The sequence below is a fragment of the Danio rerio genome, chromosome 4, assembly GCF_049306965.1.
Source record: "Danio rerio strain Tuebingen ecotype United States chromosome 4, GRCz12tu, whole genome shotgun sequence".
NCBI lineage: Eukaryota > Metazoa > Chordata > Actinopteri > Cypriniformes > Danionidae > Danio > Danio rerio.
Window position 1 is genome coordinate 68999636 of NC_133179.1, and position 24302 is coordinate 69023937.

Below are 24302 nucleotides of genomic sequence, written 5' to 3' on the forward strand. Positions count from 1 at the left end.
GCTCCAAACATATATAAAATAAAAGCACCACAATGAAATAAAAACAATACTTTTCTTCTCAACCATTTACCTCAGTATGCAGAAATGTTATAGGCTTGTTGTCTCAAAGTAAATGTCAGTACTTCTATGTCATACACCTCTTTAACAATATCATACCATTCGCCTACAGATGCAGGATCTTCCTTGAGCCATTTCTTTGTAATGGCCTTTTTGCTAGTTGTTAGTAGTGTGTTAAGAAGATACACATCGTTTTTGGTATTTTTGAGTAAATTCCCAGGTACATAGTTTTAAAATTACATTCCAGATTCAATCCCTTTATTGTATTTATCTCTTTATTTAAATCTTGCCAATAGGTGTGTATAATATTACTGTGTCAAAATATGTGGACATGATCTGCCGAAACATTTCCACATTTTCTCCAGCATTCACCATTTTTTTAATCTCTAGTTTGAAAGTATTTTATTTCAGGTGTTATAAAGAACCTGATTACATTTTTCCAAATAAATTCCCTCCATGAATCTAAATTGTGATTGTCTGTGTTTCCCAAATGGGTAACCATTCCTTATTTGTTATTATATTGGCTTCCCTTTCACATTTCTGTTTGATATACATTGTTAAGTGTTTCTTTGTTAATGTCAGACAGGAATAATTTCTTGATACTAGTTTCTTAATTAACCTTCTTTTTGTAAGCATCTATAAATACCTGCACTACTGTTGTTTTTATGTCTACTGAATCTCTTATGTTTTTATTGAAGTAGTCTCTAACTTGAAGGTAATGGAAAGTTTTGTTTATATAAGTTATATATATATTGGAAATTTGTTAAAAACTTTCTAATTCAGTAGTGATGAGACAGAAGGATGTTATGCCTTGCAAACTCCATTGTTTAAATCTTAGATCTAGTTTTGCTGGTTTAAATTAAATATCATGTTCAACCCATCTTAATATCTTAGCTTGTCTTAATATGTTAGCTTTAATTGTTTGTACCAAATTTTCAAAGGTGTCTTTGTCAGGGAATTCAATTTATGCAATTCTGTATGTTGGAAATTTCTATCTCCTAATAATACTTGGAGAGGTCAGTGGATTTGTAATTGTTCAAATTCTTTCCACTTTGCACAGTATTTGTCATTGCACCAACAAACTCTGTGTCTAAGCTGTGCTGCCTTATAATAATAATCATCTAATTAATCTATATCCTGAATATAATTATAAAATTTTTCAAGAGAATACATCACCTTGGGTAAACTAAAGTCTGGGTATGTAAGAAACAGAAACACATCATCAGCGTATAAACAAATTTTATGTTCAATATCTTTCTTAATTTTCACTCCCCTTATTTCTGTATCATCTCTGATTAGTTGTGCCAATGGTTCAATAAATAAAGAAGGACTTAATGGTCATCCTTGTCAATATCCTTTTTCTAATATAATATGTTCTGAAATATCTCTGTTCATTTTAATTCTAGCTGTTGGATCCGTGAAGGGCTCGCCATATATTATCATAAACTTGTCTTTGTTTTAAAAAACCTGTTTGATCAGTATCTAATAGGTCTGGAAAAATGTCCTCTAATTGTTTAGCTGATATAGATGCATAGAGTCTATAGTCCATATTCAGGACTGAAATATGTCTATATGAATTACACTATAGTGGATATTTTCCTTCTGGAATCACAGATATGATAGCTTCTCTCCAGGATCTAGGTGGGTTCACCCTCACGTAAGGTATGACATCAACTGTTCTTTAAATATTTTATACTATTTTGCAGGGAAGCCATATATGCCTGGTACTTTAGATGTTTTAAGTTTTGATATAGCATTGCTTATTTCTTCTATGGTTATTTTTTTTAAATTAGGGTTTTATTTTGTATTGATCCAATTGATGGTAAATCTAATGTGTGTAAAAATGCTTGTATGTTTGCAAGTTCAATATTATCTTTTGAGGTATATAATTCCTTACTAATTTCTTCCTCCAATTTATGACATATCTTTTTAGTTTTGGGATCTTTGATTTTAAATATAATCCTCTCTGCCTGTTTCCTTATTCTTCATGCCAGGAGCTTTTGGACCATTTTCATAAAATTTAAAAATGTAAGTTTTAATTGAACTTGCTCATCGAATATTTTATTGAGTTTAGCTTTAACTTCTTTGATCTTATTAAAATATCTGGATCTTCTTTATTAACATATTTAGTCTCTAATTCTTTATTCAGATTATTCATGTAATTCAATTTTTTTCCTCTTGATCCCTACATTATAAGTTTACCTTGCATAACAGCTTTAGCTGTGTCCCATATGATACTAGGTGACAACTCTCCATTATTATTGTTTTAAAATATTCTAATAGTTCTTTTTTTAACATGTTCTACACACATTAAATCATTCAAATGATTAGGGTTAAATCGCCAAAATGTACTTTTGGGTTTATTGTCCAGGTAAACTGTTAAATATACTCCTGCAGGGTATGAAATGTCCCTTGTCCCTATTGTACAGTCTTTTATTTTATGTTGATCTGACCCAAACATTAAAAAATAATCATTTCTAGAATGAGACATGTGGGCGGAAGAAAAGAAAGTATGTTCTTTTTTTAAGAGGGTATATGTCTCTCCATACATCTATTAAGCCTAATTCTTTCATCAGATATCTTATTTGTCTAGTTTCTTGACTAATTTGCTTATTAGAAGATGAGTCCAATTTAGGGTGAAGTTGTACATTCCAGTCTCCCCCACTGATCAACGTACCTGATGTCTCCTTGGCTATAACACTTACTATTTTTTTGAGAAATGCTTTGTCTTTTTCAGGTGGTCTATTTAAATCAACTAATGTAACTTTGTTTTGGTTGATAGTTCCTTTAATGAGGTTATATCGTCCTTCTTTATCAGTAATCTTGGAAATTAATTGTAAGCTGATTTTGTTTGAGATTAATGTCATTACTCCTCGTTTATGACCATTATTATATGAGGAAAAGAAAACCTTAAATCCCATTTTTTTCTAATTTCCTATGTTCTGTATCAGAAAGATGTCTCTTGGCAGATTATCTGTTGCTTTTCTCTTTTCATTTTAGCCACGAGTTTGCTTCTTTTAATCGAATTTACTAACCCATTAATATTTAAAGTAATGACTCTATATTCCTGTTTTTGCATATACTATAAACAGATGTTATTGCGAAGATCACAGTGACCGGAATATGAAAAACACAAACATGAACATCTTGAACCACATAAACAACATAACGAAAAACGTTTCCAAAACTTAAAGTCTTAAATAACTTCTTAATGTGAGGGGAAAGCTTTCCTTCTCTAAAGGGCCCCTTGCTGTGCCTATTGCACAAAAAATAACAAATATATTCAGCGCCTATATCTGGCAATATTATATTCTTGTATTTCTGGTTAGGTTTTCGAGTTAAATATTTCTAATTATAGCAAGGGATTTTAAGTGTATAAATTGGAATCCCTTTATTTCTTCCTACCAGTATGTTACTCAATGACTCGAGTCTTGGTGTGCTTTAATCGTTTATCTTGTGTCTTGGTCAGTTGGGTTAAATACCATTCCTCCTTTAAATGTTCATCATCGGTGAATCAAGTCAAGACGTTTTACCAGTCTCTCAGAGTTCTTTGTCAGGATCTGTCAGGTTTTACCCTTCTTTCTAACAGAGCTAGTGTTGTCCCTTTAAAATTCAAGCAGTTTTTCCCGGATCTTCGCTTGATGTTTTTCCTTACTTTTCTTCAAATGTCACTCCAAACTTTGTCAAGGTCTTTGTTTCACTTTCCAAGAGATTCCTATAATAGTTTCTTCTTCGCTGTTTATCAGTCCTTTTTCTTTCAGATCTCTTAAAGCCTCCGTCATCGAATTGTACATGACCGGACCGTTTTCGAGAAAGATTCTAAGTTTTGCGGCGGTGGTGTTTGGAACTTAATCCCCTTTTCTTTCAGAATTTTTCTTATCGGAGCAAAAGCCGTCTTTCTTGGTCAAAGAAAATCCTTTTTTTGTTCTAGTGTATTACTTTTTTTCTCCATGCAAAGTGGAGGACAAGGTCCTTTGTTTTGTTTACCAGGAAGAATACACCACTGATCAAGGGGGTGCGTCAGCAGGTGGTTTTGGTCCAAGTGCCCGGTGACACTGTTAAATTTTAAGGTCCAATTCATCGAGTGACAGCTCTGTTTTGATAATCGTTTCCACCAAGTCTTGGCTATTATTCACTTTGCTTCCTTCTGGGATTCCAAAAATCTGAATATTATTTCTACGGGAGTGGGTTTCTAGATTGTCCTGGTTACGTACGTAACCCACGTTTCCTAAATAGGGAACGGAGACGTGTGTCTGTATAGACTTTGGGAGTGCTTTAGATGACCAATCATTTCTGAAGATATTAAAACGGGCCAATGAAATGCTAATTGAATTGGTGGAGCTTAGCTCCACAGCTGAAACTGATGAGCCAATTAGTCTATCACGCTCCTGATGTGTAGTTTGCCAAGCCAAAGCGTGAGCGCACTGACATCACCAAGAGCGCAACCTTCCAACCTCCCCTTTTGCGATTGATCCACGTAAAGGCGCAAATAGCAAACGGGTCAAAGCAGTGAGTGTGTTGAGCCTGCCTCCTCCGAAGGCAGCGCAAACAGGTTCACCACCTGATCTCTAAATGGGGTGGTCGGGCCGGGGTCTTATGACAACGTGAGAGTAACCGGGCCCGAATTCAAGGCACGATTCGCTAACCGAAAATGCCTCCAGATCTCCAAATCTCTTGAATGACGCCAATGCGATCACCAGAGCTGTTTTTAATGACAGAATTTTAAGAGATACTGACTCGAGCAGCTCGAACGGATCTCTCTGCAGACCCGCTAGGACTAGAGAAGGCAGAGAGGGCATGAGAGGGGGGCGGGACGGATTTAACCGCCGTCCGCCTCTGAGGAATCGGATGTTAGATCATGCTTCCAGAGCGTGTTGCCATCTTCCGCGTTATGATTAGCGGAGATCGCAGCCACGTGGAGGGTGACAGCCTGTGCTCTATCTTATCCTGAAGGAAGGATAACACAATGCTAATCTGGCAAGTTCGAGGGTCTTCTCGGCGAGAAGCGCACCACTCAGAGAATAGACTCCACTTCAGGGCGTAGGCATGCCGGTTGGGCCAGAGGGGCGCAACAATCAAGACCTGCTTTTCATCCTCCCTGACTTTGCACAAAGTTTGTGCGATTAGGCTCACTGGGGAAAAGGCATATTTGCGAATGCCCGATGGCCAGCTGTAAGCCAATGCATCCGTGCCGAGGGGAGCCTCGGTCAGGGAATAAAACGGCTGGCTTTGTGGTCTCTCGGTGGAGGCAAACAGATTGAACTGGGCTTCCCCAAAGCATGCCCATATCAGCTGGACCGAATCGGGGTGGAGTCTCCACTCTCCCCGGGACACTAGCTGCCATGAGAGCGCATTGGCGGTTGACCTGAAACACCAACTGGTCGAGGTGCCGAAGCACTTTGTCTCTGTACATAATCAGCTGATCGCGAGACGAGGCTAGAAAGAGCCTATTGTCACGATAGCAGAGTATGCGGAAGCTCGCAAGGCACAGTGGTGCCAGGGCACCCTCCGCGAGCTTGGTGAAAACCCACGAAGACAGAGAGCCCGAAGGGGAGGACTTTGTATTGCTATGGTCGTCCTTTGAACATGAACCGGAGAAAGGGGCAGTGGCGTGGAAGAATGGAGGCGAGAAAATATGTGTCCTTCAGGGCTAACATGTCCAATTCCAGATCAGTAAACATACTGACAACCCTGAAGGGTGGCAGGAGGTCCGGATCTTCCTCGGAGCATGTCAACCCACCCTCCGATGCAGGGATGGACGTCATGCCCCCAGTGACATCTAATGAAAGCACGCCCAGCTCGGAGGATGGACCAGCGCTCACACTCGAATCAGAAACAGAGCGCACTGGAGAGGAGCGAGGGGTCCGCGGGCCCGAAGGTGACGGATTAGCCTCCACTGTAACCCTCAGGCCTGCCCAAGTGCTAAAGGCTAGGCAAGAGCAGCAGGGGTGACTTTCCCTAATAAAAAATTAGTGCAACAGTCAAGCCGTCGCTATGCGGGCAAGAACTGTCCGCGAGCCCTGCATCAACATGTTGGACCACCAAGCATGTGACCAATACTCGTGCCTGTCATCCGGGGCGAGGAAACCACCGCATCCAGAAACGCACGGTCGAAACGACATCTTTAAAAAGACGTGCTGTACGACCGTGTGCTCTCATAGGGAATAATGCTCTTTCAGTAAACTGCTCTTTCAGATCACCAGAGAAACGCCAAGGGGACCACCGCTAACACATCTTCTCCCACACTGGTGAAGGTAAGGCTTTCTTCAAGTTGGAAGTCAGCTCAGCAGAAGGGTTCTTCAGTCTCAGATCGGGTCTGAAGGAACAATTTGGATGAGCTAACTCGCACAGCTGACTGATATAGCCCTAATTGGCTCATCAGTTTCAGCTGTGGAGCTAAGCTCTGCCAATTCAATTGGCATTTCATTGGGCCGTTTTAAAATCTTTAGAAATGATTGGTCGTCTAAAGCACTCCCAAAGTCTGTTTATACAGACACTCGTAAAAGTTTCCCTATGAAGAGGAACTCACAGTTTCTCTTTTAAATTTTCATGAATTTGGATGGTTTGATCGAGCATTTCTTTCATCTCAGCAACGTTCTCCAATTCTCCAACTCGCTGCTCCGCTTTGTTGACCTTATCTGCTATAGCGTTTAGGTCTGTGAAAAGGCCATCCAGTTTTTAATTGACTTCTTGTTTAAAGTTATTGAGTTCCATTTTCACATCTTTTGCAAGATAATCTTGGAAGGCCGTTAAGTCAGATTTAATATCCATTTGGAAAACTTTGATGTCTGAATGTATTGCTGCAATGCAAGCTGACAGGCTATCAGCTACCCCGTCCGTCTCGGATTTTTCATCTGTTGATTTCTCATTTTTTTCCAAGTTTCAATGGTTATTTTGTCCAAGCCTTTTAGTTTTTGTCCCCCTGCGTGTTATTTAAATATGGTTTAGGTTATCATATATGATGTAAAAAGGAGGATTAATACCAGCGTGTATGGGAACGCTCTTTCTATGCTGCTACGTGTGTTGACGCCATACTGGAAACCATCCCATGTGTTTCTTAAGCTGCCCCCAAAGAGTGAAACTCTGTACACACTGATCATGTCTACAGTTTCTCTCCAGTGTGAATCCTCTCATGTGTTTTAAGGGTTCGTGAGTGAGTAAACCTCTTACTGCACTGTGAACACTGGTTTTGATATGGTTTTGCTCTAGTGTGAATCCTCTAGTGCCGTTTTAATTCTGCAGCTGTAATAAAAGTCTTCTCACACTCCAAGCACATCTACTCTCTCACACCAGTATGGATCTTCATGTGTTTATTAAGGTTTGATGATTTGCTGAAACTCGTCCCACACTGAGTGCATGTGAATGGTCTCTCTCCAGTGTGGATCATCATGTGTTGATTAAGGTGTGATGATTGGCTGAAACTCTTGCCACACTGAGTGCAAGTGAATGGTTTCTCTCCAGTGTGGATCCTCATGTGTAGATTACGGGTAGATGAGTGGCTGAAACTCTTCCCACACAGAGTGCATGTGAATGGTCTCACTCCTGTGTGGATCCTCATGTGTTTATTAAGGTATGATGATTGGCTGAAACTATTCCCACACTGAGTGCATGTGAATGGTTTCTCTCCAGTGTGAATCCTCATGTGTTGATTAAGGTATGATGATTGGCTGAAACTCTTCCCACACTGAGTGCATGTGAATGGTTTCTCTCCAGTGTGAATCCTCATGTGTTTATTAAGGTGTGATGAGTGGTTGAAACTCCTCCCACACTGAGTGCATACGAATGGTTTCTCTCCAGTGTGGATCATCATGTGCTTATTAAGGTATGATGATTGGCTGAAACTCTTCCCACACTGAGTGCATGTGAATGGTTTCTCTCCAGTGTGGTTCATCGTGTGAATTCTAAGTTTGCGTTTGCTTGTCAAACTCTTCCCACACTGAGTGCATGTGAATGGTTTCTTTCCAGTGTGGATCGTCATGTGTTGGTTAAGTTGTAAGGATTTGCTGAAACTCTTTCCACACTGCGTGCATGTGAATGGTTTCTCTCCAGTGTGGATCATCATGTGTTCATTAAGGGATGATGAGTGTCTGAAACTCTTCCCACACTGAGTGCATGTGAATGGTTTCTCTCCAGTGTGGATCCTCATGTGTCGATTAAGGTGTGATGAGTGGCTGAAACTCTTCCCACACTGAGTGCATGTGAATGGTTTCTCTCCAGTGTGGATCCTCATGTGAATCTTAAGTTTGCTTTTACTTGCCAAACTCTTTCCACACTGAGTGCAGGTAAAACAACTCTTGTCTCTCACTTTTAAAATGCCATCAGTCTCTAAATGATTTCTGTCCTCAATTCTGAGATGATGTTCCTCCTGTTTAATCTCCTCATAGTCTTTAATTAGGTCTGAAATAAAAAAGTTAGGTTTTTAGTAAATCATTAAAACTCTCATCAAAAGCTGAAGTAAAAAGGCACTAGTACATTGGCTACACAAACCTTAATTTTGATGCACAGTAAATGTAAAAACATAGCAGATCATATTTAGATTGATCTTGTCATATCAACCTCCTGGTGTCCATTACACACATACACATTTAAGCGGATTCTTATTTGATTGATCCCAGATCATTTTTGAGACATCAATTTGAAAGCTGTAAAGGGATAGTTTTTTATTTGTATGTATGCATAATCACAATAAAACAACAAGTTTTTACAAAACTTGTGAAGCAGATGGGGAATGCTTTTTCATTCTGTGTCTGACTGATAAACCTGTTAGAAAGAACAGCTGAATCTCTGAATATTTGCCTCACATACATGAGACATATCTGCATAAAGCCTTAAATCTGCACCTTTAAACAACAAATGTTCTTTGGTTTAGTAATTTGCAAGTAACGATTGCAATGCAGAATTCTAGCACCTAATGGTTTTAGATTAACAAACAAATGTAAATATTAGCCAAAGATAACACAATTAAACACATTGTGCAGTTTTTAAATGAAAAGTTTTTATTCTTAAAAGGATAACAAAATACTGAACTACATAGCCTTGTGTGAAAATGTTTTTCCCCATTAAAACACAACTTCACACCAACTTCAAGTTCTCTAGCCACACCCGGACCTGATTACTACCATGCATGTTCACAATCAAGAAATCACCAAAATAGACCTGTCTGACAAAGTGAAGTAGACCAAAAGTGCCTCAAAAGCTAGACATCATGTCAAAAACTAAAGACTTTTAAACTCAAATAAGAAAGAAAATACTTGTGTCACTAGTAAAATAAAAAGAGTGAACTCAAATGCAGAAAAACAAGTCTTCATTGAGGAGTGAGTCCTGGAAAAAGCGAAAGTCAAAGTAAACACCCGGTCGGGTGAGCGTGAAGTGGATTTTATACTCTTTAAAGTGTGAAGTTAATATATATATATTCAATGTGTATGTATATAATCTGCTTGTAGACTTGCATACCATTAGAAGAATTACCATATCACAAGAACTGGATAAGTTATATAGTTACCAGGTTTGGGTCAGGGATTAATCTAGGTGGAAATTGAGGTCAGGGGTTAACCTAGGTGGAATTTGTGTGATATATGTAGAAATAAGGGAAAAACAGATGACAGAGGTGGAATTTGGAGCCAAGGGTTAATCTAGGAGGGATCTTGTGTGACATATGTACAACAAAGGCAAAAACAGAGTATTTAAGGACGGCAGAAGATGAGTGACACAGAATTTTTCAGACAGAGATGCTACTGGGGGTCTCCTGAAAGTTCTCCTTTGTTGTCGACAATAAAGTATATTCTTCTGATATTCATAACCTCCAGACTGAGTTTGATTGAGTAAGAGAAAAACCAAGAAAACCACTACAAGCGCTAAGGAAATGCCGTGGGAAAAAACAACCAGACACTCGCTCACTAGCAGTCCTGGACACAAATACAGGATAAGTAACAAAATATGTACACAAACAATCGATAACCTACTGACAAACATAAAGGGAAATGATGTGGTATAAACAGAAAAAAAGGGAAACGAGAGCTCCTGTGACTGCAAATAAAAGCCGATGACAAGAGATAATCTGTAACCCAGAACAGGAGGAGAGAGCAAAAGCTTGAGGTACAGTGACAGTACCCCCTCCCTCAAGAACACCCCCTGGCATTCCCTTAAGCCTGATTTATACTTCTGCGTCAAGTGACCGGCGTAACCCACGGCGCAGGCAACGCCCGTGGCTGTGCATTTATACTTCTGCGCGCTGTCTCTGTCGGTCTGCATTAACACTTCCGAAACGCTAGTGGGCAGTGAGGTGTTAATGTTCCTCTGTGTCGAGTTTCTTCTCTGCTTTTTTGCTTTTCCTGAACACTTCCGGGATGTACAAGTGGCTCAAACTCGCTCATTTTGAGGCAGGAACCGGCGGACGTGCAACTACGTTAACTATGATGTAAACACAAAACAAAACTTTCCATCCGGAGCTCCTTCACGGGACTCCACACTTGTTAACAATCGCTCGCACCATTCGCGCGGCTCTCGGTCCCACCCAGACTCGTCAGCGATACCAAGCCGACCAATCACAGAGCTTACGCTACGCGTCGTTGCGACGTGTAGTTACATATTTTGAGAGGTGCACGTCAGTGACAGCGACGGCCACGGCGAAGGGCTATGGGTCAGCGCCGTAGCATACGCCGACGTTTGATGCAGAAGTATAAATCAGCCTTTAAGACTCACTATGGACCTTATGATTTTTAAATTTATTTATTTATTTTTTGCTCCGTCCTGCACTTTTTTTTAAAACACAACTAATTGTCCCTTAAATGAGCACACAGTCACTAAAGTAGTCAAATGCTTCATTATAGATCTGTGCATTCTTACATAAACACCTCTGTTATCAAACAAAACACAATGAGATTCATTTGCTGCTCTTCACTAAATAACTATAGTAACTTTAATCAATATGCAAATACAATTAAAAGTAAAGTAGATTTTATAGCTTTATTTAATTTCTGTATAGGCCATTGATTTTAATAGGCTAAACCTTTTATTTTATTGTCAATATTTTCTAATGTTTGCTACGTATTCTGTCATTTGAAGCTATTTGTTGTCCCATATTTTTTTTTACATCTCAACATTGACAGATTAGTAATGGCTTAAAGTCAGCTAATGTTATGGAAGGGCATACCCACATCATTCCTTCCACAAGCTAATGTGTAAATATTAGATCTATTCAGCAATAATGTTAATTGCATTGGCATATTTATCTGATGTTTTCCCAGCTTGAAGTAGTCGATCAAAAAGCTATTTAGTTTCTTATGACTATACACTAGCATTATAATTCACTGCGATGTCACGGTGCGCCACCTGAAATCTTGCCTAGGGTGCCAAATTGGTTAGGGCCGGGCCTGATGTGAGTGCACCCTCAACCTGTCTGGGAGGCAGAGAAGCAGAGGTTATGGGCTGCAGGGGGGAGAGAAGAATGGGTTTGATCTTAGACACCTAAAGAAAATGGATGAATGTTTTTAAACTGAGAGGAATGTCTGGAAGACAACCAGACTTTCTGACCAAAAATGTATAGAGGGGGCAGACGCTTCATTCCTTTTGCAAGTCATTTTCTGGTGATCCTCCATGTCAAAAGGCATCTCTGAATGAACAAATGCATGAGGGAACAATGACATCTGGTTGTTGGGAAGAGAGTACGCTTATTTCACACTGCCACCATTTTAAAGAACGAAAGCTAGGCTGCGGTGGGAAAAAAACATGGAAGTATAGGATCAGCACTGTAAACATTGCAACAACATGCTGTGGACTACAAACCTCCAGCTGTTGCCGCAATTTGTAAAGATCACTTTAATATAATTCAGTTCAGTTTAATTTAAACAATTAAAAGCAGATTAGCCATCAAACTTAATTACAATCTCTTTAACAGTTATACGCTTAAGTGTCTTCCTAGGATTAAGTTCATGGCACCTGGTAAACTCTGTGGGGACGATTCCTTGCTTCAGTCTATGTAACCGAGTGAGCGATAAAACACCATCACACCCTCGTGTTGTCTGTAATAGTGTTGTCCCGGTACTGAAGTTTTAAAAATGTCCATTTCCCGCTAACATGTAGGTGCCACCGAGCGTGTTCTTAAACGGTGCTGATTTGCCATAGTGTTGACTGGTGCCCACCAGAAATGATTGTGATTTAAGATATACAGCCAGGTACAAAATGTTCCTGTGTGGCTCCAGGCGATACTTCCGGGTTTCACCGGCCCTCCAGGACCGAGTTTGGACATGCCTGCTCTAGGGGAACGAGACAGGGCTGCCCTCTGTCCCCTGTGCTCTTTGACATTGCCATCAAACCTCTTACAACCATATTAATGAACTCCGATGGCTTGCAAGGAATTTTTAGGGGACAAGAACATAAGGTCCTGCTATATGCGGATGATCTTCTTCTTTTTCTGTTAAATCCAGATACATGTATTCCAAAAGTTTTTACAATAATTTCAGAATTTGGAAATGTTTCTGGATACAAAGTCAATCTAGCAAAGAGTCTCCTTTTCCCTATCAATGATAAAGCACAGCTAATGTCCTTCCAATCCTTTCCATTTACAGTAAGTCCTGATAAATTTGTATATTTGGGTGTGAGTGTGACATGCAAATATAAGGAATTGTTCAATAGTAATTTTAAAACGACTTTAGACAAATCCAAATGAGACATGAGGTGGTGGTCAACCCTTTATTTTTGGCTGGGAAGATCAACTTTATTAAAATGACAATACTACCAAGATTTCTGTTTCTATTTCAGACCGTGCTTGTTTTTATTCCCAAGTCATTTTTCATTTAAATAATTGTATTTCTACTCACATAAGAAAGTAATTCTTGAAAAGAAAAAAGGAAGAGGGTGGATTGAAATGCCAAATTTCTTATACTATTATTGGGTGGCTAATTTACACAAACTGATATTCTGGTTTTCCAACATCTGTAAAGATGAGGCTCCACTTTGGTTACGGATGGAACAGCACACGTCTAATCCAGTGTTTTTACTCTCACTACTTTGTGCTCAGATTCTAGTGAGTAAACAATATTCTATAAATAATCCAGTTATTAAATATGGTCACAATTCAGACTTCACTTTAATAATAAACAAGCATTGCCTTCTGCTTCCATTTTGTTGAATCCGTTATTCCCTCCTTCTTTTATAGATTCAGCATTCCAATGATGGTCTAGGAAGGGAGTTAACTGTGTCAAGAATCTGTTTAAAGATGGCATATTTATCTCATTTCAACAGTTAAGAACAGACATTGAAATTCCCCAGTCAAATATTTTAGGTACCGTCAGGTCCGTAGTTTCATTAAAAAACACTTTTCTCCTACACTGAACCAACCAGAAGCATGCTGGATAGATGAATAGGTAAATATGGACCCATATCAAAGGGCTGTTATGTCCATGTGATATGAAGTGATCCAAAGAACTGCCTCCCCTTCCCAAAATTGTATAAAGCAAAAATGGGAAGATTAACTGGGACTAGAAATATCAGATACAGCCTGGCAATATGCCACAGAACTGGTACACTCATCTTCTGTATGTATTAGACATGGTCTTCTTCAGTTTAAGGTGCTTCATAGGCTTCACATCTAGGAGCAAGCTGGCAAAAATGTATCCAGCGTGAACGATTTGGATTTATACCTTCCAATCCATCTCAGCATGAATTAACGTTTATCCTTTCCTCATCATCTTGTTTCTCATTACTTTTATTAAATATAATTATTTGAATGAGTATTTAACTTTGAAATGATTTTAACTAAGGAATAAGTTAAACACACTGCTTAATATAAGAATGTTCAGTGCATTTGCCTGTCTCTTTATAACTATTTTCAGAAACCACCAATCTAGGTCAGAGGTCATGGAGACCTTGAGTGGAACTGAGGGCTGAGGGCTGGAAGCAACTGTTTCTATTGTTATTTCTTTGAGTTAATACTATCTTAAATGTCTAAAAGTGATTTTACTGTTTTTATGGTTAAGTCTTTTAAAGTAATTCCACTTTTTATGTAGATAAGACATTGTATGTAGTGAGGATGTTGTAGCAGTCTTGAACGAGTTTGATAACAGCTAAACGTACAAGAAACAATCCTTGAGTTTCCACCCTAGATGGTCTCAAATTGTGTCCCTGGTTTAGCATTTCACAGGTCTGGAGTCAGCTCTAAAACAGTCTAGAGGATGTCTGACGTTTATGCTTAACATACGGTTCAGAATTGTACGCACAAACCCCATGTGGAAATGTTCCTAGTTTATCTGTGTTTTAACCAATCAGATTAGAACACCTATATGTATGACGGAGTTACTGACGTTATTTGAGAGTATAATTGTTATTGATTGGTGATTGTAAGCAGAGTGGCCTAGGAACTCATTGAGAGTGTTGAAGCTGGCTTCTTCTGATGATACTGCAAACTATCTTCAGTAAACTTGATTTATTAATTTAAATCTTTAACTCCGGCTCGTCTTCATCTGACAGACTGGTCATTCTTTGGGTCAAACTGTAAACTATCCCTACAAGGGTCGGATTCATCTTTCCCCAGATGTGGTTTGGAGCCAGCAGATCTGATGTTCTGGGGATGCCCTAGATTACATACATTTTGGACCAATATTTTAGGATCCTTTTCATCTATATGTAATAAAGATATGGATCCTAATCCTTTGACCTCAATTTTTGGTACAGTGCCAGAAGAAATGTACCTGTCAGCTAATCACGTAGAAATCATTGTCTTTATTGACCAGACCCCTGATTTTTCTCAGGTGGAAAAAAACAAACCTGCCATCCCACAGACATTAGATATTAGAAGTGTTATCACATCTTAAACTCGAGCACCTTGAGTACACCATCCGAGGCTCTACAAAAACGTTTTATGATGTTTGGCAGCCTTTCCTATCCTACATTGAATGCTCAGGGGTTATTATATCCTAAGTGAGAGTTTATCCCTAATTTATTATTTTGTTTTATCTATTTTTATTAAATTTTTTCTCTTTCTCTGTTTTTCTTTATGGGGTGTAAGTATGTCTGTAACTATGAACCATGTTAATTTGTTGTTCAATTCGTATGTTGTGGAAAAATTGAAGACTTTCGAAAAATCTATAAAAATATTTGAATAATAAGAACGTAAGCAGAACTAAGTAGATTTTAGAATGAGTAATGATCCCATTAATCTAGTGACAGTACATGTTTCTGTCGAAGGTCTGTGAATTTAAGCTAATTATTCATTAATGAAAAACAAGCCATTGTCATACTTGACTTTGTTGTTTGTGTGACTGAAATGTAGGCAATAGCTGTTTCCATCCAAAAATGTGAATTAAATTTTTTTGCACAACTGGAATAAATTGCATAAAAAATATGCAAATAAATCAGTGTTTCCAGGCGACGAGTTGGCGCAGTAGGTAGTGCTGCCGACAAACAGCAAGAAGGTTGCTTGTTCGAGCCTCAGCTGGGTCAGTTGGCAATTCTGTGTGGAGTTTGCATGTTCTCCCCATGCTTGCGTGGGTTTCCTCCGGGTGCTCCGGTTTCCCCCACAAGACCAAAGACATGCTGTGTAGGTGAATTAGGTAAGCTAAATAGTCCATAGTGTATGTGTGTGGATGTTTCCCAGTGATGGGCTGCGGCTGGAAGGGCATCCGCTGCATAAAACGTGCTGGATAAGTTGGCGGTTCATTCCGCTGTGGCGACCCCAAATTAATAAAGGGACTAAGCTGAAAAGAAAATGAATGTATGAATCAGCGTTTCCAGCTTCCTGATTAACTGGTGCCAACTATCAAGAGTAAAAACAGAATTTACTGCGGTAGGAGAAGCTACATGGATCTTTTCTTTATTTAATAAATGACTTCCTGCAGATTTCAGTTGCTACCCATATTAAACACACCAGAACCAATTAATTAGGACCTGAACATCACTTGATAATTACAGGTAGGTGTGTTTGATATAAGTTGCAACTGAAATCTGCAGGAAGGTGGCTCTCCAGGAACAGGGTTGGCCACCCCTGTCTTATAACAAATCGCTTTTAATGCTCAAACTGGAATTATCACAGTAAATGACTCTCTCAAATTTGACAAACCTGCCATTTTGAAACAGAAAACCCAGAGTTTCTCTCATTTCAGGGTTTAAAATACTTTGCACTTAACCTCCTGTTTTGAAACAGGGCCCTGATCACATGTGATATTGTTTTAGAACTTCAGTTGCCTATTGGAGAAATGACCAGGAATAATAAACAGCAGAAAACGGACACACTATTTGCTCTACAAACAAGTGTGTTCATGACTATACACTCAAAGAAAAATAATTAAATTAGAAAATATGACTTTGCAACATCAAGCAACATTAGACATGTGCCCAGTATAAGATTCTGATGGTATGAAAACCTTGAATAAAAATATCTTGGTTTCACAGTACTGTGATTACTGCTCTAAAATATATTCTTTTAAATGTCTGGGTAAAAAAAAAAAATTGTTCCCCTTTGAACATAATATTTTCAAGAGTTCACACTTAGCCAATGATCTATCAAAGCTTGTTTGGCATGCTGTCCCGGGAGAGAGCCCCGAGCTCAAGGGATCCTCGAGCCCGGGGCTACCCCCCCGTTCGCAGAGCTGGAGGGGAGCCTGAGCTCGGTGGATCTCAGAACTCCCCGACTGCAATAGCTAAGGGAACATCTGAGGAGGGGCTAAAGTGTGCATGGTTCTTAAGCGTGATGTATGTCTTTAGATGGTGGGAGGAAACCGGAGAGCCCGGGGAAAACCCACGCGAACACGGGGAGAACATACGAACTCCTCACAGAAACTCCCACCGGCTAGGCGAACTAGGCCAGTGGTGTTCTTGCTGTGAGGCTCTCAGTGCTAACCACTGGGCCACCGTGCCGCCCAATCAAATGTCAAGGAGGAGAATAGGGGAGGAAGGGGGGTTTCTTCCAAACGAAGATAATGTGGACTGAAAACTGTGGTTCTTTATAGTAGCTTAAGGCTCATATGATTGGAAGATAATGATTAGCTAATACGAGACCGACCGTGATAAATCATAAGCACGTGATCCTCTCGAAATTAGTTTATAAACAAACTTCACTTTTCATATGAGAAACTTTTAAATATTTTGGAGCTGTAAACATGTCAGGCTGAATAATTCTAAAGAATCATTGATTTCTGCTGTCTTTATTAGTTTCAAATACTCAGATTTCTAAAACGGAATTTTTAGATAGAAAAGGCATCTTTGGATATCTTTTCTGCTGGAGATACTGTTGTCCTAAAAAACATAAAACTAAATGCAAAAAAAAAAAAAAAAAAACTTGCATATACATAGGAATGGTACAGCAGAAAATATTGGTGTTTTTTTTAAACCTCAACCTTTTTCAAACCACGCTATACCTTGTAAACTGTTATCGTCCAATGCCTAAGCAGCTGTTTTTAGGATCTAAATACTTATTTTTTAAAAAGCAAAAAGATTTCAATGGCGGCACCTGCTGGTACATGAAGAAATTGGTCAATACTGACGAACTTTACTCTCAAATGTTTGCATATCATCAGCATGCTCAGGGCCGGAGTGGGACTCCTTTTCAGCCCTGGAGTTTCAAGCCTCAGACCGGCCCACCTCAGTTCAAGACTGACTATATTAAAATAAGGTAATTGCCAAATCAGTTTCTAATTACACTATCACGTCTTTTTTTTTTTTTTTTGAGAAAACGGCTGCTTTAGAACTTTACATGTTCTAAACCCTAACAGTATTATATGTCTTAACATTTAAAAAATATATTTCTCAGACGAGGACTAAACCCGAGTCGGAGGCGTCGTAACCTAATGTGCTAACCACTGGACCACAACGACTATACACTGAAAGGTAACTCATCTGAGTTATATCATCATTAACCTGCAGGCTGCGTCTGGCCCGCGAGAAAATAGATAAAAAGAGCAGAACTGCGGTAAAAAAAATGAATAAGAAGACTGTGGTCAAGTAAATAAATTAATTAATTTAAAAAGTGTGACTGCTGATGTAACAGGTATGAAAATTATAATTCGCTTTAAGTATAGAATTACACAAAATATGTATTTTATCTAATGTGTTAGTAAGTGTACCTGAGGTGTTTGTTAGTGTGTGTCTTTTCCTTTAAATTTCTAAGGGAGCTCACGCTGTTTAATTTCCTGTTTTGCGCCCCGCCTCTTCCCTTTCTGCACTGACTATGCATGGGAGAGGTGGGTGTCTGCTAAGCTCCAATGAATCTTTAATCATCTTTACTTTATAAATAACTTTTAAAGCTAGTTTTCATGTTTAAATAATATTTATACCTTTATTTTTCACATATATTTCATTATTTTTGTGTTATCACTTAAATTGAGGTTTTGATTAACTTTAGCCTAACTGAAGCATGTGAATGTTAAATGCATTGCACTTTACTTTTAATAGAAAAGCTGTAAGGGCGAAGACACACAGTAAAAGCTGTGCTTTTTTGATTTATTCTCAGGTATGTTTTGTCACTTTGTTAATATTGTTTGGAGTTTTGTTCTATTTCTCTCTCCATCTCTCCCCTTTCTGCACTGACTGCGCATGGGAGAGAAAAGCTGTAAGGGCGAAGACACACTGTAAAAGCTGTGCTTTTTGATTTATTCTCAGTGAGTAAAGAGCCGTCACAACTGCAGATCTCCAACTGGTTATTCCTTAATAAAACAAATGTGGCAGGAGAGGTAATTAGTTGCCTAGTGTCATTAATTTACGGGTCCTTTTCTCTGTCCTATCACAATACGGCATACGGGCTATAAAAGGAGGGAAGCATTTGCTACCTGGGATGCGTCACTTGATTAGTTGCTGCGCCGTGAACGCGCTTCATCACTTCCCACACCTGTTGAGGGCGGTGAGGGGTTTTGATCGGGCTGGAAGTTGCTTCGCCTGAATTGTTTGGCTGCAATCGCCAACGCTAGAACGCATGTAAGGACTGGAAAAGGTTAGCAAGCGTCTGTCTCATGTTTTGGTTGTCGCGATCGTTTTGGAAACGCTGTGTCCGCTTTTCTCAGCTGCAAGAACCAGATGCAGGTGCGCGACTGTTTGTTGGCTGTGCCGGCTGTTGACTGAAATGTACGTGCTATCTGCCTTTTGAGTGACTGATTGAACCCCGATTCCCTTCGGTGAGCAGTAGGTAGGTGTTTACATGTAGTTGCAAATGGCTTCTAGCAGATTTTGGACTTTATCATGACGATTGACTTATTTGTTTAGGCTGGGTGGCACTCCGCGAGGGGAGCTCCGTCGGGCGCTCTGCGTCCGTGTGCGGCTACAGTGCTGTCCTGTTTCCCGTGTTTTTTTTCATGTTTTCTTAGATTTTGGTCTTTCGTTTTGTTTTCCTAATTGTTTCTTTTTGAGTTCTGTTTTTGGTTACACAAGGATTGTTTAACTTATTTTTGTTGGTACATTTTATCTATCTTCGTTTGTTTGGGTTTAATTTTCTTTATAGGATAAATTTATATAGTGCGGCTGGATTTATTTGTTTATTTTTATTATTTTGACTTATTCATCCAGCATGTTTTGATTTTTCCTTACATTTTTGTGCTTTTTGTGTAAATCTTTACTGTTGTATTTTCATTATTATTGTTTCATTTTTATTTTCTCTTTAATTAATTTGGTTTAAGATTTAATTGTTTCCTCCCTTTAAGGTGGAATTTAGTTGCTTTTCTTCGTTTTCATTTATCAACTATTACATTTTTTTGTGTTTTGTTTATCTAATAATTTACTTGTGTAAACTGATTAATTTTTTTGTTTAATTGCAGGGCAGTGGTCCGACTTTTCGGCTGGTGACAGAGCCAGAGCTCCCTGGGGTGGGAGGCTAATTTTATTGGACATTTTAGAATTTCTCACAGTGTGTAGTGATCACTGTGTGCTGGTTTGTGTGTGTGGGTGCTCTCTTATTTTTTACACAGTGGATTGTATTGGGTTTCACTTGCCTGAAGTATAGCCTGGCCACTTTCCCTAACGCTGGCGAGCTCTGGCCCTGGGGCACCTTCATAATATTACAAACTGTCATGTCAATGTCGTAATATTGGTTTTAATCCTGTTTTTTTATTTTTGAGATTTGTAAATAAAGAAATCTATTTTTGTACCGTGCCAATGTCTCTGACTGCAATTTGGTGGAACGAACTTGTGCGTGCCTTTTATATGGGTGGTGCGTGTATTTAAATTCTATGGGTGAAATTCCCAAGGTGGCGTAGTCGGGTAAATCATTAATATTGTCAGATTGGAGGTCTAGCTCCATCCGCCCACCTGCCACCCGTCACACAAAGAAAACACAACGCGAACCGGTTGCACTGAGAGCAACAGATTCTGGAGATAGGGACACCGGCCCTCGCGGCCAAAAAACGGACCGGCCCACAGGGAATTCTCCCGGTCCTCTCGATTAGCCAATCCGGGCCTGAGCATTATCAATTTCTTAAGCAGCAAAAGTCATTTTTATACTAGTTTGTTGGCCAGTTGTAGTCAGTGCAATGCTAAACGTTATTGTTCCATTATAATTTGTTCGTTTTGCCTCATGTCGTCCCACAACATCATCATATAGTTTAGAATACTGTACAATGTTTTATAACAATTCATTATTTTAGTTTCCATTTTATTTAGCATATTTCAAATCAAAGTCATCCACGTTTTCTGACATACTTTAAATCAGAGTTTCTACAGGTGTCATCAAGTTAAATTTAAGACTTTTAAAGACATTTTTAAGACCATTATGAATGAAATTTTAGACTAAGGAATTTTTCAAATGCCCCAGATGAAAAAGATTTTTATTTGTTTTATATTAAAAAAATATTATAATATAAAATATTTAATAATACAATAATACATCAATAATAATAAAATATTTCAGATATTTCTTAGCAAAAGATCTTAAATATTGTGTGAAAACAAGAGAGCTCAAATATAAACCTTCTTTAAAATGAAAAACAAATGAACAAAAGTTTTAAAAACTATAATAAACTAAATCCATGCACAACAATCTGTCCAGGTCAATGTCCTTAGCAGTACTTACCATTATGATAAATAGAGTTAAAATGTCCTTTTTTTAATTAAAAAGTTGAAAGTTTTATTAAGATGGATTGTTGGGGATTGTGTGGGTTTTGGCCAGATTGGGTAACAAAACATGAACTAAGGAAAATAAAGACTTGTTTAAAAAGATTTAAGACCTACAGCACAATATTACAGTAAATTTAAGACTTTTTAAGGCCTGAATTTTTGATTTTGGAATTTACGACATTTTAAGACTCCGCGGAAACCCTGTTTAAACACAATAGCCCTGGTTATTACTTATAATAATGTAATTCTAACTCAGATAACATCTGTGAGAACTAGTAACAACTACAAAAACATAACATGGTTTAAACCCATAAAGAAGTTGAGAAAAAAGGGAATTGTGATCATTGTGACATTTGCAAATGGAAAGTACTGAGCCAACACCATCAAAGTAATAGCAGATATCTTCTATGAGAATACTGTAGGTCAAACATCGTCAGCTCAGTTAAACCTTTTTTTAATATATTGTTTTTATTTATTTTAGCACCAGTGCTCAAGGATGCTTTACAAACAGAAAGAGAACAAGAAAAGCAATAATCTTGAGAGGGTAGTGAAAATAGGAGACTAATAATACATAAAATAATGACAAAAGACATGAGAACAAGTGATGAAAGAAACTCATTCCTGTCTTTCAATGAGTGCTTATGTGCATTTAGGAGAACTAGGCAGCACACTCAGGGCTGCAAGATGGATTTAATTTAGTATTCTTATTATTAAAATATATCTTAGTGAGGATCAAGTGACTGAGTTGGTGTTTGAGAATAAAAACCAACCTGTTTGTTCATGCAGATCTTCCTGTTTGACTGTGAATGTTTCTTCAATCTTCACATCTTCACTCTCCTCTTTAATAAACGCCATCTTTATAACAGTGTGGAGATCAGTCGATTCAGCAGGAGTTTCTCTCTGTGTTTGAACACTTTATCCTGTTTAAAATGAACAAAACATTTAAAATGTGGTTTAAAATAAATAAAACAATGAACAGAAACAAAATTACTTCTCTTCAACACTTGCTTCAACCGTTTCTTTATATGAGAGTAATTAACAAAAAGAAATCAGGTAAGTCTGAGCAAGAAACAATAGCCACAAATGAGCTGTTTAAAACTAGTACTCCATAGCTTATATATAGTGATGTACACTTAGAATGGAATGGCATTATGCTAATTTATAAACTAAACCTTCATTAAACACTTACTACACACATTTCTGTTGCTTTTTTCAAACAATAGCCCTCATTACTGTAAAATAGTACTTCGTTGTATAAAGGGTAAAATAATATTGTCAACAGCAGGTATATAATTTAGCATCAGATGAAAATCCTGAAACTTTAATCAATGGTTTTATATTTATGTAAATGTTTTAAAACAAACCTTTCTCCAGCTGAATGCAGCGCAGGAGCGGCGCAGCCTTATGACGTCACACGCCACGCCAAAATAAAAGTCTTTTCTTTCGTTTAGTTTTTTTTGCCACTTACTGTTGCAGTCATGACTTATTGATACATTTCTACCTCGTCTTCTACTTTACACTTGCTCTCTCTCTCTCTCTCTCTCTCTCTCACACACACACACACACACACACACACACACACAGATGTTCAGTATTTGAAGTTGATCAAAACCTTTAATCTAAACATTTTGAGGGTCATTATCACTATAAAGTGTCTTTGAGACATCAAAATAAAAAAATTAAGTTTAAGATTTTTATTTTAACCACAAAATTGTTGTATTATTTAGACATTTGACTGTAAGAAATAAATGTTAGTCAAGCTCCTTCACTTTTTACAAATAATCTACAAGCAGAAAAACAGTAAACAAACCTCAAATTGTGTCAACCCTGTCAAGGACAAATTTAAAGTAGTATATCTTCATTGCAGTGTGATTATTAAATGTGTATTTTCAGAAAGGTCATGTGTCCCTTTACCAATCCAACTTTATAGATTATAGAGAAAATCTATTTGTAATAATGAAATAATAGACAGTTGATTTCCCAGTAAAATATACAATTGTTGCACATTCTTTTCAAAATAAAACACAAGATCTAAAATATTTTATCAAACTTTCCAACAATATTAACCCTTATTGATAAATTAAGAAATCACACAATATGTTTTGCTGAGGTTATAAATAATTTGTTCATTTTAATAAAATTTGAATATGACTGTAAAACAAGATGACAGGGTGGACATTGGCGTGACGGTGTACAAAGGCTTTATTTAGTCAACTAAATATGGAGGAACATTTGAAAAACAACAGGTACAACAACAAATATTAAAGGGTTCATATAAAAGGATTGTAAAAGTTTTCAAGAATTCAACTTCTGTTTTCACCAATACTGCAAACCATTGAGCCACTCTTCTGTTATCAATTAGCTTTTATCAATATGCAAATTAATGGGAAAATAAACAATTATTGTCCTTCAAATGAAACTAAAGTTGCTAATGAATGTTAATCTTTGTATTGTACACTGCATTTGAGGAGTGAAGGGAATGTTGGAGACAACTCAAGTTAAACACTTTACAGAATAAGGTAAATAATTAGATCAGATGTTCACATAAATGTAGAAATAATTAAGACTGTATTTTTATTTCAGTCAATGAGCTTCATTATATGGACTTTAAAAGATTATCCTATATAAATACTGAGACAGATATTGCCAAAAGGTTTGTCTTGTCCACTCATGTATCGCATCTACAGGTGCAGTTTGTGTTTGTGTGTGTGTGTGTGTGTGTGTGTATAAGTGTTATAACATAAAAGCATTAACTAATTAACAATAAAATATTAAATAAATAAATAAGGTGTCAATAATAATGCATTATGTCGAGGGATTTGTGACAGGGTGGACACTGACAGAGAAGACATTTTTGGCTAAAGAGAGCATTTATTCAACACAGTTTGTTCCTGCCGCTGGTAAAGTGTTGCCTAGTGATGGTGAAATGAAGCTTTCTGAACCAGTGAAGCGCTCGACTCAATTGTATCGGAAAAAGGTTCGTTACTCGAAGCTTTCTAAATCAGAGCTCAATGAGGACCTCTTCTGGTGAAAGTGTGGGAAATCACTGTGCTGCAATAATGTCAAATGTTTACAACTGACCAACTCAATCATTCATGTAGTAATACAACAACAGTAATATAAACAAATTACTCAATTACTGTAGGTTTTACACATAAGGTATGTTATATTACACCATCGATGACTGTAGTAAAATCCAAGATATTCAAAACTAT

The 24302-nt window shown here is 37.9% G+C and overlaps 2 protein-coding genes across 3 annotated transcripts in view; one reads left to right on the forward strand and one right to left on the reverse strand.

The window, feature by feature from the left end:
• Nucleotides 1–24302, forward strand: part of LOC108183347 (uncharacterized) — a 199270-nt gene that overhangs the window by 161602 nt on the left and 13366 nt on the right. The window lies entirely within an intron of this gene.
• LOC110439639 (uncharacterized) lies at nucleotides 1836–22506 on the reverse strand. Of its 2 annotated transcripts, XM_068220516.2 has the most exons (3): nucleotides 22452–22506; nucleotides 21858–22007; nucleotides 1836–8454 (listed from the first exon to the last, which is right to left on the reverse strand). In XM_068220516.2, exons 2-3 carry the CDS (start codon nucleotides 21940–21942, stop codon nucleotides 7334–7336), a joined length of 1206 nt encoding a protein of 401 aa, XP_068076617.2. In that variant the 5' UTR covers nucleotides 21943–22007; nucleotides 22452–22506; the 3' UTR covers nucleotides 1836–7333. The 2 variants fall into 2 exon arrangements, with proteins under 2 accessions (XP_068076617.2, XP_073804772.1); XM_073948671.1 differs by lacking the exons at nucleotides 21858–22007; nucleotides 22452–22506 and adding an exon at nucleotides 10755–12893 and having other exon boundaries at nucleotides 6602–10205.

Coding starts and splice junctions, on each gene's coding strand:
- LOC110439639 (XM_068220516.2), bottom strand. CDS start 21,942: ATGGCGTTTATTAAAGAGGAGAGTGAAGATGTGAAGATTGAAGAAACA. Junction 8,455..21,857: donor AGATCTGCATGAACAAACAG/GTTGGTTTTTAT, acceptor TTTTTATTTCAG/ACCTAATTAAAGACTATGAG.